We start from the raw sequence: 13269 nt of genomic DNA, 5'->3' as shown, positions 1-13269 counted from the left end.
CAGGCAGTTGCCTGGGATTCCTGGTCCCCCAACACCGACGGGATCTTCTGTTCGATCCCCCATTCCATCCGGGACCTCTGGTGTTCGCCTGCATGATGGTCGTTGTGTGTTTCTTGGTGATATTTGGATTGCTACAAGCTAGATCTAACCGCCAGTTATGCTGGCGAGACAGCTACTCACGGTTACCGACCTACTACGATACGGGAAGCCAGTTTGTGAAGCTGACCACGACAGAGGAAGAGGAGGAAGCCGATGACAATGGGGCGAAAGATTACTTCTCAGACGAGGAGGACGTCTACGGGGAGATGACAGATGACGAAGAAGACGATGGCTATTAGCATCTTGCCAGCCAAAGATTGTTGTATAGGACACACATTGAATGAAGATTTCCACCTTGAAAATCGTTTTCAAGAGAAAGATATTTGAACAATAACCAGATGCTCCTCTCTTTGGAAGTCATCGAAAGATTCAATGTGGGCTGCATATGGGGTCATACATCCTTCCAAGAAGTAAGTCTTTCAAATAGTTTGAAGTAATAATCTATTTTACCAGATGCTTCCATGGGTTCAATATTTTACTCTGACCTTTTGTAGAAAGCTTTCAAGTGTCCTTGGAGGGATCTATTCAGTCACTTTCTTCTAGTCCATTAACATATCTTCAAACTAAAAAGTAAATTTAACGCAACACTTTAAAAATCATGACCGTGCATTTTGTATTCTTTACTTCTTCTTCCTCCTCCTCCTCCTCCTACTCATCTTCATCATTTTTTTTTTTTTTTTTTGGTATTCAATGCTTAAATCCTTGACCAATGTTAACATTATCTCATATTTGTATTCGATAATTGCATCTTGTATTCAGACTTATTTAAAATCTTCTGTAAATTTTCAAGTCTACCATACATTTTTTTTTTTGGTTGGGAGGGGAAGGGGGATAGATGATGGGAGATTTAGATCTATTAGGATTATAACCAGTAATCGTAAAATGTTTTTTTTATATTTTTTATTAGTTTTGTTACTATTTCTTTGTTGTTATAGTATTTTTCAATATTTCTGACCATGATTGCACATCACATAGGTGGTTGCAGTGTTCAGCTTTGTAATTGGTAGTTTCAATACTGACCTTTGACCTCAATAGGTCTGCAGAGTGGTGTACAGACGTCACCATGCCGGCAAACTACATATGTATTGCTGATAGCTTCATGCATTTTGTTTGTTTTTGGGGGCCATAACTTGCTGGTATAAACAAGCTTGTCAGGGTCATATGTCACCATACCCTCAATGATGTATACTGCTTCAAGCACCGTGGTGTGGATAGGCCTTTGAAGTGTAGTATGTATATGCTTTGGTGTGTAGATAAAATAGTCTGCTGCATATACAATTATGCATTTGGGCCAAAATAGATCATACAGAGGTGCAGATGGGTCCATGTACTGGGGTGCAGATAGGTCCATGTACTGTGGTGCAGATAGGTCCATGTATTGGGGTGCCGGCAGGCTCATGTATGGAGATGCACGAAAGGCCATCATTAAGATGCATATGGGATGAAGTATTGGTGCAGAAAGGTCATAGCTCAGAGGTGCAGATAGGTCCAAGCACAGAGGTGCTGATAGGTCCATGCACAGAGGTGCAGATATGTCGAAGCACAGAGGTACAGATAGGTCCAAGCACAGAGGTGCTGATAGGTCCAAGCAGAGAGGTGCAGATCCAACCTCAGAGGTGCAGATAGGTCCAAGCACAGAGGTGCTGATAGGTCCATGCACAGAGGTGCTGATAGGTCCATGCACAGAGGTGCTGATATGTCGAAGCACAGAGGTACAGATAGGTCCAAGCAGAGAGGTGCAGATCCAACCTCAGAGGTGCAGATAGGTCCAAGCACAGAGGTGCTGATAGGTCCATGCACAGAGGTGCAGATATGTCGAAGCACAGAGGTACAGATAGGTCCAAGCACAGAGGTGCAGTTCCAACCTCAGAGGTGCAGATAGGTCCAAGCACAGAGGTGCTGCCATGCATTTAGGAACTGGTAGGTAATTGATCCAAGTAAGTGTTGTAGTGCCTGTAGGATCCAGTTATTGCCCTGCAAGATATTATTTTCCTTGTGTTACTTTGTTGTTATTTTTAGCTGCAAGTTATGAAAACTCGCCACTGCACTGCTCACTGGATTTACGTTACTGTTCTTTCAAGAATATTGTATTCACCAAGTCTCTATGCAAACTGCCACATTAAACTGTGTTTTCTATGCCAGATGTGTTCATTATTCCCTTGTATTAGATAGTATTATTTTCGTATAAACTCTTCATACCGATGTAAAACATTTATTTTTTATTTTCATATTGTTGTAATTCAATTTTTTTTTAAATTGCTATCATGTGCCTTCAAACTTTAAAACTTTCTGTAAACAGTATTATGAAAACTTGGCGTAGAATCACAAAGTCTCATGGCTTTCTGGTTTTAATTGCTACCATGTGCCTTATAAGTTAAAGTTAATTAGTGGATGATGAATTCATGGCCAATTTATGAGCAATTTGATTAAAAAAAACAACTTTACGATTAACTTTCCGTATCGCATTCCTATTTAGTCCATGGTATTCCTACCTGCATTGTGTGTGTATAGTACTTCACCCAGTACTTTATACTCCTCATGAATAATCATTTTATACTCCTCATGAATAAATATGACAGCATTTCTGTCATGATATTCCTATAATTTAGCATGTTTGTAATTGTTCAGTGGTATTCTTTATTGTATTTGTATTCAAAATAGTACTTACTACCAATGAATAACCATGACCATGTTGTTTTCTTATTCTAACGGATTAATAACAATTTCACTGTATTACTGATTGGTCAATGGTATTTCTTGTATTCTGCAAAATAGTACTTACATGTTCTTTTGTCCAGTGCCAGTTTTATCCTACAAATTAAAATGTTACTGGAACTGAAAAGGACACAAAGAGAGTAGCTTTCTGATTCTAGTTTTGTTTTTGGTGTGTGTATAGATGGAAGGGGGGGAGGGGGGGGATGGGCCATCAAATGGCATAGTAGATAATTGTGAGATAATTGGTAAATAGCAAGTTATGCTACAGTACTTAAACTTTGTGTACAATAACTTATATATCCAAGATTTTATTCACTGGCATTTGATTGCGTAATTTTGCTGTACTTTTATCAATTGTATTCGTAATATAAAGCTGCTAGCCCCCCTTTTTTTTGTGGACTTGTTATCATCCGTTTTTTTTTTCCATGTATTAATTGAGCAAACTACTATCAAAACAGTACCTAAAAAATGTATAAATTTGTTCACGTTTACATTGATTTCCCTTAAAGCTTATTTTAGTTGAAAGATTTCTTTCATTTGACATTGTGAAACAAATGTTTTACATCTAATTAAAACTAAGATGGAAGGGCTCAATTCTCTCTGAAGTGTTACTTGCATTTTATACAGAGAAGTTTGGTGGTTGTTGGTAATTTGACCATTATTTCACACTTTGAAAGAACTAAGAATATTTTGGCTAGAAAGGAATGCCAACCAGAATACAGGTCTAGGTAGAGGGTTTTAATTCCTGTGGTAATTTGTCCTGAAATGTCTTTACAATATATATATATCAATTTGTTTACAATTCCCCAGTTTTCTGTTGATTTTAATACTTAATATATCATCAAACATATTAGATTTGATCAAAATGAGAAAAAGTTGTTGCTTTTGAGCCATATTTTTTGTGGAAATGGCTACAGAACTATCTCAGTTTTCATAACGCTAAATAGTTTTTCCTTCAGAAATGAAAATCTATTGTAGGGAGCTTCTTTTTTTCTTTTTTTTTTAAATATATGCTACAATTCAATAACTGTCAATGCGGCTTAAAATGGCTGATGGCATTGTATTTCTTTGATGGGTGAGGGTGTGATATAGTTAAAAAATATCAGGTGAATAAAGGTTTTAAATATTTGGATTGTCTTAATATAAGATTTAATAATTGGTAATTGTTTGTATTCATTCTTCCTTGAGTCAGCACTGTTAATTGTTTTTTCTAAAGCAATAAATTAAAATTTTTCTCATCTTAGCTTTCTTTGTTTCTATATCAGAAAAGCTTTCTTTCGTGGATTGTACATATCACTGGTCCGATCATATCTGTATCTACAAAGATAATTCAACTTCTCATGTTTTTTACAAAAACCTACCAAATGTTACTAAAAAATAAGATTGCAATAAATTAAACAAGGCACTATCTCCAAAATTTGTCCAAAAAATTGAAGAAAAGCTTTAATTAGCAAGAACTTATTCTATTCAATCCTAACCACTAGTGTCTGAGAACTTGTTCGTATCCGAATCGTTGAAATAATTACACGTTTTAGAAGTTACAGCTTTTGGTAACCAACAATTTATTGAAACCAATAAAAGATGGGAGATAAAGATGACTTTCTCTCAAGAGACAACCTGATGCAAGGACACAGGGAAGCAAGGACATGAATTTCAAAATCATGTAATACTTGGTATATTTGAAACCTTCTAAGCATTGCACAAAGTGGGATATGATATAGCAATGAGTTCAAGATGCTGAGATGTGTGAGAGTAATAGGAAATATTTCAACTGCAAAACATGAATAATTTTTATCAATTAATCATTTCAAACTAGAAAATGATTTAGAACTCAAAAATTTAATAAAACTCACATTGCATAAATGCCATGCAAAGCAACGTAAGGAGTTCAATGCACACCACGAGTGTGATATGATTAAATTGGGAAATTGCTCGTACTAATAGTGGAGTAAACCATCTCAAAGAGGTGATACTTGTCTTTCCCACGGCATCATGGATTCATCAATAAGAATAACCGTCAATCTAGTTAGATCTCTCTCTCGCTCATGTGGATCACTATTTCCTGTAGTTTATATTCTTGTTATCAAACGACAAGCTACAAATTCAGGTATTGATTTTTCAGCAGTAATGTACATGTAAATATTCATATAAAAATGCTATCTTACATATCTGCATAAAGCCAACACAATTAAATCCCTGAATTGAGAACACAGCCCATCTTTGTGCTTACAATTATAATACCTCTGTGGTACCAAATCATTCAGGGCAGCTAAAACTAAACAAATTAAAATGTAAGAAAACCATGGCAACGAGTGAACTAACAGCTAACTACTTGAGTAATATTCTTGGAGTCATAATCTCTCATATTTATGCTGAACGAAGAAAGACCCTTGTAACTTTCATTTGCAGTAGCATCCTAAGGTATAAATATATGTATATATATATATCCATATTCAGAATAAAAAGTTAACTATGGAAGGAAATCCTTCTAAATAATCCGTCTAAATAAAATCCGTCTAAATAACACTCGGTAACTGATAAAGTCCACAAAGAAACGTATAAATCTCATATTTTATGAAAGTCCAAACATTTTTAATTTAAAATTCAGCCTACAAGCTCTTCCCTTCTCTCAGCTCTGAACCTTCTCACAGATGGCAGCCGTGAATTCAGAACATTTGGACTCTCCTCCAAGATCTCCCGTTAAATGCTGGCATGAAAAAAAGAAGAAAAAGAATGACTGTTTACAAACTTTGAACCTCTGCTGTGCCGTCCTCAAGGCAGTTATCACTTGCAACCTATTTTCCACACCATGGCAGCAGATAGCATGTCAATAGTAAGATTATATTGCATTATCTCCCTTCTTGTCAGACCGGCTCAATATTTAAATTTGTTTAAGCGATGTTTTGCTCCCTACAAATGCGCCTAGATATTTTTGACCATCCATTGACTGTAAATTTTTTACAAGTTACAAACAGGAGTAAATGCTGGAATAAAAAATGTTACCTTTCTCTCTCCGATGACTGTAAGGACTGCATTTTCTATCCTGTTGGCGTGATCATGTAGTTCCATGTGTCTTAACATCATGACAGCACTAAGCAGTAACGCGGTAGGATTAGCCTTGTCCTCTCCGGCGATGTCTGGTGCAGTACCGTGTACCTGGGTAAAGCAATTAACGAATGAGGGCAGCAAAGCAAAACACAGAGACATTAAATACATCAGCAAAATCAACAACTCCAATCAACAAATTTCATAGCTACTCCCCCCCTGCTCCCCCACACCCCCTGCTCCCCCACACACCCCTGCTCCCCCACACCCCCTGCTCCCCCACACCCCCTGCTCCCCACACCCCTGCTCCCCACACCCCATGCTCCCCCACACCCCCTGCTCCCCACACCCCATGCTCCCCACATCCCCCTGCTCCCCACATCCCCCTGCTCCCCACACCCCTCCCCCTCCACTGGTTGAATTTCTGCTTTACACACTTTAATGATCAGTAAAAGTAAGTTTTCTTCTACTATTGAAAAAAACATATTTTGTGCATAAATCTATAAAGGCTAGTCAAATCACTAGGAATATGTGTCACATTCATGATATTCTTTGTGTTTCTTGCATCTCATTAACTCACCGATTCAAAGATAGCCACTCCTCCTGCACCAATGTTGCCACTGGGGGTGACACCTAACCCCCCTACCAGTCCAGCACAGAGATCGCTGGCAATCAAGAGGATGAGATCAATATCGCTTAAAGTTTATACATTTTACTCATTTATCAGAACATAATAGATAGTAAAGCCTCTCAACTGAACAGGAACACTCGTTTCTGTTTGGTGACATCTTTGATTCAACATGAATATACATCAGGCAGCATCTAATAGACACAGTGAAATTCATCACACAGTAACTAGCGACAGGTCTTGTACACTTGCTTCTGATTGGTTGTGTCGATCAAACAACATGAATATTCATTGCAAAGGTAATTTAGTTTAGTCCATTCCAGACTGATTTTGATCACTGATGTTGAACAGACGGTAGCTTCTCATAATAATAATAATAATAATTATAACAATAACAACAATAATAATAATCATAATAATAATATTGGTAATAATAATAATAACAATAATATCCAACATGGTCATGACTCGTAGTCCAGTGTGGTTTCTGACCAGAATCTGCCTGAATGGACCAAGTATGGAACAGATTCCGAGGTGAAATCTACCATAGTGATATATGCGAGAGAAAGTTATGTCTAAATTATGGAACCAATGCCACAATAGTGAGTTCTTTTTGTTTTGAGGGTGGATGGATAGAAAAGGGGGGGGGGGGCAAGGGCGGAAGGGAGGCAAAGCGTGACAAGACCCTGGTAGTATAACATTCCCACCTACCTCAAGATATCTCCGTAAAGATTTGGCATGACAAGGACATCAAACTGTGTAGGGTCTTGCACCATCTAATGAAAAGTAAACAACAGAATATCAAGCACACCTACCCTTTACCTTCTGGTGATTGCTATTCTGAAAATGAGGAATTAACTCGACTTCTTGAATTCAGCAATGTTCATTTGGATGTTTATGTCCTGACAAAGACCTGGGTAATTGTCTTTATAAGGCAACGGTCAGCTACTGTTACTTCTGAACATGCAATATCACCAAGCAGAATGACAAAACTCACAATAATTTGCAAATACATTCACCTACAATTTCTCTGTTAAAGAAACAGTTTTTTACTCAAATCATGAGACTGAAAATTGTGGAAACGACTGACAATTGCCAAACAATACCGATTTAGAAAACCTAACTTGATCCACCCCTCTCCCTTCACCCCCGTCAGTGCCTCCGCAATTCTTCCATGTGTGCAGATAGTTTCGTCCATGTGTGCAGATGTCTGTGTGCAAAACTTTAATATGCGAAAACTCTCTGGTAGGTCTTGAAATAGCTCACATTAATAAAATTTCAACGACTATGAAAGCTCTCTGAACATAAACTGATAGAGCAAGCTTTGTAACAAGTTAAAAAGTTTGATTTTTCTGCCTTTAAAAATTATCTTAAAAAGGTGAATATAAGACCCTCAAAATTTAGCATCCATTGCAATACACTCACGTGATGGGATATATATTATACACATCTTAAATTTCCGCTGGTCCGTTTACACGACCAATAATTCATTTATGCTAATTGATGAATAATCATTACTTACATTCAAGCAAACCGTGTCTAAGTACATCTCTCTGAATTTGATATCTTTGTGCTGCTCGGCAACCTCTCGGCAACATCTCAGGAACAATCCATCGGACATTCTCCTGCGACGGACAACACCAGGAAATATGATTGCATCGTGCGTTGTGAACAGGGTAAGACAGAAACCACCCAAAATATATCTTAAACAATCCCTCCTATATATAGTAAATGGATATTCTAAGCAAATAAACCACAGATTTGTGTACTCAATTTAAACTAGACAGGGTAAGAAAATAACAATTTGCATTGACTGCTGATATTAAGATGCATTGTATATGAAAGCAGGTTCAATCCATTTCACTAACACCAACGACAAATCACATAATGCACAGCTAGAGACTATTATGACAGAAATATAAATGGAACTTTTGTAGGATCTCTCCACCAACATTTTCAACCCTTTATGATACTGACCCTATAAGTAACTTTATTCTTGTTTTTTATCACATATGACTTCACAAGAGTATACATAATAAATATATGATATAAATATATATGGCACAAATTCTTATTTTCAGCTGTACATTTCCCCTCACAGACAGTAAGTTTACCCCCCCCCTCACCACCCCTCTCCCCTTATCCCCACAAAGAAACCACAACACCTAAATCAGCTTACATGATATTTGCTTTATGGACAGCAGTGACTGTGGGTCTGTTGTTAGCTCTGGCAAAGTCAAAGGCAAATTCTGCAACTCTCATGGAGGCGTCCCTGGTGATGAGCTTTATACTCTGTACGACACCATCCACAATCTGAAAGAGTCACGCAAACAAAATTCACTTCACTTGTTTGCAAACAGCTCATTCATTAAAGGGTCTAGACATTCAGGACTTAGACAAATCGCAAACATTCTTCTTTTTCTTTTTGAAAAAAAAAGGCCCAAGATATGCTACAAGACCAGAGAAATGTCATCCCAATTGAAAAGTGGTACAACTTTGTGACTATAGTGTCGAACTTCCTGTCGCTATGGAAACTGTCTGTGTAACTGCTCCTCCCCGATCAATGGCTTGAGACTTGGAAAGGATGGATCTTTTAGTGTACAACTATAAATGGACAGATTTTTTTCTTCTTGATGATGCAAAGAATTTGTAGAAGTGCCAACTAAATTCCATTTTCAAAATGACATGACTGAATCAATTTTTTGCACACATTTAACAAATTCAGTTAAGACTAGAATCAGGAAAACTACTGGTGATGAGACATGACCATTATATCTAGCAACTTTCCAATACTCACAAGATAAAGAAAAACGAGAAGGGACTTGTTTTAATAACAAGTTAATACATGCACCATTTCGGTCAGACAATTTTCACCTGAAACACTAACACTAATGCTACCTGTTAAGTTATTATTCAATATTGATTTTCTACAATAAGGTAACCTATCTGATCATAAATGATGGGAATACTTACTTCATGTTCAATGCCGCTGTACTCCCCCTCTGTGTTTTCTCGTATCGTGACGAGGTCCACATCGTCGTAAACTGTTTTATAGCCTTCTAACGATTTACACGGTCTGACATTGGCGTACAAATCAAATTCTCTGATGGGAGAAGAAAACTAAAGTATGAAAACGATACATTGAGATAAATTGACTCACATTAAATCATAACAAAGCAAGAGACATAACATTTGCACTTGGAAGATTGAATTTACAGATGGTACACTAATGGAATATTTCAAGGGTTGTTTTCATATTTTCAAAGAATTTTTTCTCTCGATAAAGTGAATTGCCTTTTCAAACTGTGGATGGCAGGTATAGGTTCAGTGATTACAAAAATGGGCATAGGTACATAATATACTCCCAGGTTCAAATCAAAGGAGCAGCTTTATGGTGTTAGCTATGCAGGCCTGATGAGGCAGAAGGTCAGGGGATATAGCCCTGGAGTACCTGGTCAGTAAGGGGTCAAGGGATAACGACTTTAACTTACAGAAACAAATCCATGAATGTACCATGAATTTTATGAAACTTCAAAATGGTGGCAGGGAGCATCAGTTATTGTCCCTGGGGTCAGACCTGCATCTTGATACCCCCAAAGCTTTGATCTGGGGCTTACATCTTAAATTTCTAACAGCAACCTACACTGGAACCTTAAACTAAATAAAACAGCACTGGATTCAATATTCAAGGAAACAAAAAACAAAACAAAAACAACTTGAATACATCTGGAAAGAAGAACCAAATATATCAGCAGAAATTGGAGCAAATCTATAAAACTTAAAAAATTACTTTCTGAGGGCAAGATTAAGACTCATGTGTCCTTTCCCAATGGGTGTGGCCAGAGGTCCTTTAAGGCCAATCTTATTCAGGTTCATGGATTCTACAGCAGCATCAGGGATTCTCGTTTGGCCATCTCGACCCCTGACGGGCGTAACATCCACAGATTCCCACTCCACTGGGACCTGTTTTGTTGTTGGGAAAAGAACCAAACAAAGATGGTAATGAAGATCCCATTGTAAACTACTACTAAAATAATATCAGCAATGATGGCATGGCCGATGTGTGATAGTTTGTCGATTCTGTCTTTATCTATGATATCTGCTAGGGCAACGACAAAGAAGAAACATTCAATTACAAATTAGAAGCATAATGCATCTCATATATAAAAAAAAATTCAACTCTTGTCAAACTAACTTCTGATAAACAACATTTTTGTTTGCTAATGGAAGGACATAAGAAACTAAAAGACAACATCATGAAAGACTTGCATGTTGTCCCGGAAATGAAAAAACCTCTCCATTTGATGAATGAATTATAAAATAATCTTTTGTTTTTGAATTTTTGAAGGGTCATCCATGGAATAGCCTGGACCACCAAGTTTAAAATACATTAACGAAATATTTTTGAAGCAACACAAAAATAAGAGAAAATATTTGACTCCATAGATTACATTTTGTAAAAAAATATTTACATGCATTGCAAATATCCTTGCTCAATTTAATACCCGGCCTTGGTTCTCAGACATTCATGTAACATTTCGGATGTCCAGTTAAATTGAATTGATCAAATGATAGATTAACATTTTACAGTTAAGTGTATCTCGCGGTAGCTAAAGTTATCATCTTTGGCCAAAGATACTATTCCCATTACTTTCTAGTCTTAAAAGGCTTAACACCTGCCTCAATCATTATTCTTAAAATTGAATGTACTATGTCCCGTATTTGTTTACTCACTTCGGCAGCGGAAAATATTTGTTGAACTGAAGATGAAATCTCAGGACCAATTCCATCGCCTGGAATTAAGGTAACTTTCTGAATCTGAAGCAAATTTTATACAAAGACAAAGTTTAAGTTACACCTTCATAAATAATTGCGGGAATGTTTACTAAATATACAATGCAGATCGTGCTAGGTTGGAAAGGACCCATTGAAAGATAAACAAGTGGGCCAATGGTATCCTGTCTCTGGCCAGACATCTGTTTAGGGTCCACTCAAGTCTCCACCATTCTTTATATTTTTATAATTTTAGTCAAATGATGTGAGAGGAGACAATTAAAAAGTACTGATTTGTGCTCCACTGCTCTCATATAACTTAGGTTCATTTCAGTTATGACATACTGGGTGTCTACACTCACACATTTTGCAACAGGCTTTTAATGCTAGATGATATGTATATAAGTTAGTGTACATCACTTCACAAGACGACTGTCTTCATCTGATACTTCACACCGCTGGTCTAAACTCCTAAGTCATATTATGATAAGTATCAACTGAAGTGACACGGAAGTGATCATTTATGCTGTTCTACTATCAGACTGACATTTTACTAATCAAAATTAATAACAAATTCATTTATTCGGATTCTAACTCATTGTGATCAACAGTACACAAAGCTGTGCCAGTCTTCATTGTCACAATATGTCTCACCTGTTGAGAATAGCATCGAGACAGATTCTGGGCGGCAGGTACCTAAGAGTGACGATGAAGATGAAAAGTACTCTAATCAATTAGGACACTTAAAGATAATTTTCTGAAACAAGTAAATCTGTTGCCACGCTGTTCTTTGCTTTTACAAAATTGGAAAATGACTTGTTTTATTGACATAATTACAAGACCAATATGATGATAGGGCTCACTTTCTGATTTGGCCTAAGCCAGGCTGGAATTTTGGAGCCTGTTATACTTAACTTTGACATTGTCACTAAGTGTGGTATGTCGGTGAACAGTAACTTGCATGTCCCCATAATTGTGTCCTGTGTTATTGTTAAGCTTATCTTTCAAAAGTTTCAAAAGGGACACATATCTGGCAGGTTGAGTAGCATGTCCTTGCAACAATTTTACAAACTTATAGAAGCTTTTATAAGGTCACAACTAAAACAGTAAGGCTAGTTCTTACAAGTAGGCTCAGGATATCAATTTATTATCAAAGTGGCTATTCTTACGACTATTCGTAAGAATAATTTCCGATTACGCATGCGCAGTTGCTATTTTTATGACCAGGAGTAACAATAATTTCCGGTTAGGGTAAGTGTTAGGGTTAGGATTGGGGTTTAGGGTTAAAGTAAGGGTTAGGGTTACCCCTACTACATGCGCAGTTGCTTTATTTACTTTACTGCGCTTGAATTCGCCTTTGTCGTAAGAATAGTTTATAAATAATTGTTACAACTAGTCGTAAGAATAGCCACGGCCATTTATTATCTTAACCTAATTGAAAGCACACTTTTCGCACAACTGAACTCCTACACTGCAAAGTGCGTACGACAGTACGGACAATTGGTCCAACATTCGAGTAAGGATTGCATTAGAATTTAGAAAGTTCTCTGCCTTTCAAGTTCTAGTATCTTAAATGTCCGTTAAATTGGTAAGAAGGCGACTCATATTGCAAAATGGATTAGTAATTGCTCTATTACCAAAGATTTTCTGAATAATCCAAAGAGAGACATCGTTGGTCTGGTGTGTTAATCACGTTTCTCCGTTGTTCGGAAATTCTATTCTCATTCTTACGCAACTTTCAGCAGGCTGTTTGATTTGAACATATCTGTCATGATTTATTCATTGATAGCGCCATCTATTTAGTATAAATTCTTTCAGAGCGATATGATTACAGATACTCTGTTTTACTTTGCTGTGACAATAATTCCCGACATTGCTGCAGATAAAACCTCAAAAGCCTTGTCATTGGTCAATATCACTCTCGCCTTTGAGGGGATCCACAAAGCAACTTTGGTTCGTTTGTCAAGTACATACTGTTGTTTGATTCTGGCAAAAGTCAAGTGCCAAGT

At 37.1% G+C, this 13269-nt stretch overlaps 2 protein-coding genes across 2 annotated transcripts in view; one reads left to right on the top strand and one right to left on the bottom strand.

Annotated features, from left to right (window-relative positions):
• LOC139978421 (proprotein convertase subtilisin/kexin type 5-like) overlaps positions 1-4052 on the top strand; it is a 50401-nt gene extending 46349 nt beyond the window's left edge. Inside the window, exon 31 of the mRNA XM_071988634.1 lies at positions 4-4052. Coding sequence (XP_071844735.1) covers positions 4-338 — 335 coding nt within the window. The 3' untranslated portion in view covers positions 339-4052. The remainder of the gene's footprint in view (positions 1-3) is intronic.
• A 305-nt stretch (positions 4053-4357) lies between these two features.
• Positions 4358-13016, bottom strand: LOC139978427 (probable isocitrate dehydrogenase [NAD] subunit alpha, mitochondrial). The gene is made up of 11 exons (XM_071988645.1): positions 12898-13016; positions 11915-11956; positions 11222-11305; positions 10278-10450; positions 9461-9590; positions 8667-8800; positions 8010-8112; positions 7199-7263; positions 6440-6524; positions 5818-5970; positions 4358-5521 (listed from the first exon to the last, which is right to left on the bottom strand). The coding sequence occupies exons 1-11, from the start codon at positions 12928-12930 to the stop codon at positions 5444-5446; spliced, it is 1080 nt and encodes a 359-aa protein (XP_071844746.1). The 5' UTR covers positions 12931-13016; the 3' UTR covers positions 4358-5443.
• Between the last annotated feature and the right edge of the window lie 253 nt (positions 13017-13269).

Source organism: Apostichopus japonicus, chromosome 13, assembly GCF_037975245.1.
Source record: "Apostichopus japonicus isolate 1M-3 chromosome 13, ASM3797524v1, whole genome shotgun sequence".
NCBI lineage: Eukaryota > Metazoa > Echinodermata > Holothuroidea > Aspidochirotida > Stichopodidae > Apostichopus > Apostichopus japonicus.
Note: the sequence above shows the minus strand (reverse complement) of the source record. Positions and strands in the feature narration are given on the sequence as shown.

Bases quoted from the DNA above. Each gene is read 5' to 3' on its own strand.
- LOC139978427 (XM_071988645.1), bottom strand. From the start codon at position 12,930: ATGTCTCTCTTTGGATTATTCAGAAAATCTTTG. The intron at 9,591-10,277 runs GTAATTTTTTAA...TTCTCCCATCAG, and splicing joins CTTAATCTTGCCCTCAGAAA to AGAATTTGATTTGTACGCCA. The intron at 7,264-8,009 runs GTAAGTAATGAT...ACTTTTCATTAG, and splicing joins TAGACACGGTTTGCTTGAAT to ATGGTGCAAGACCCTACACA.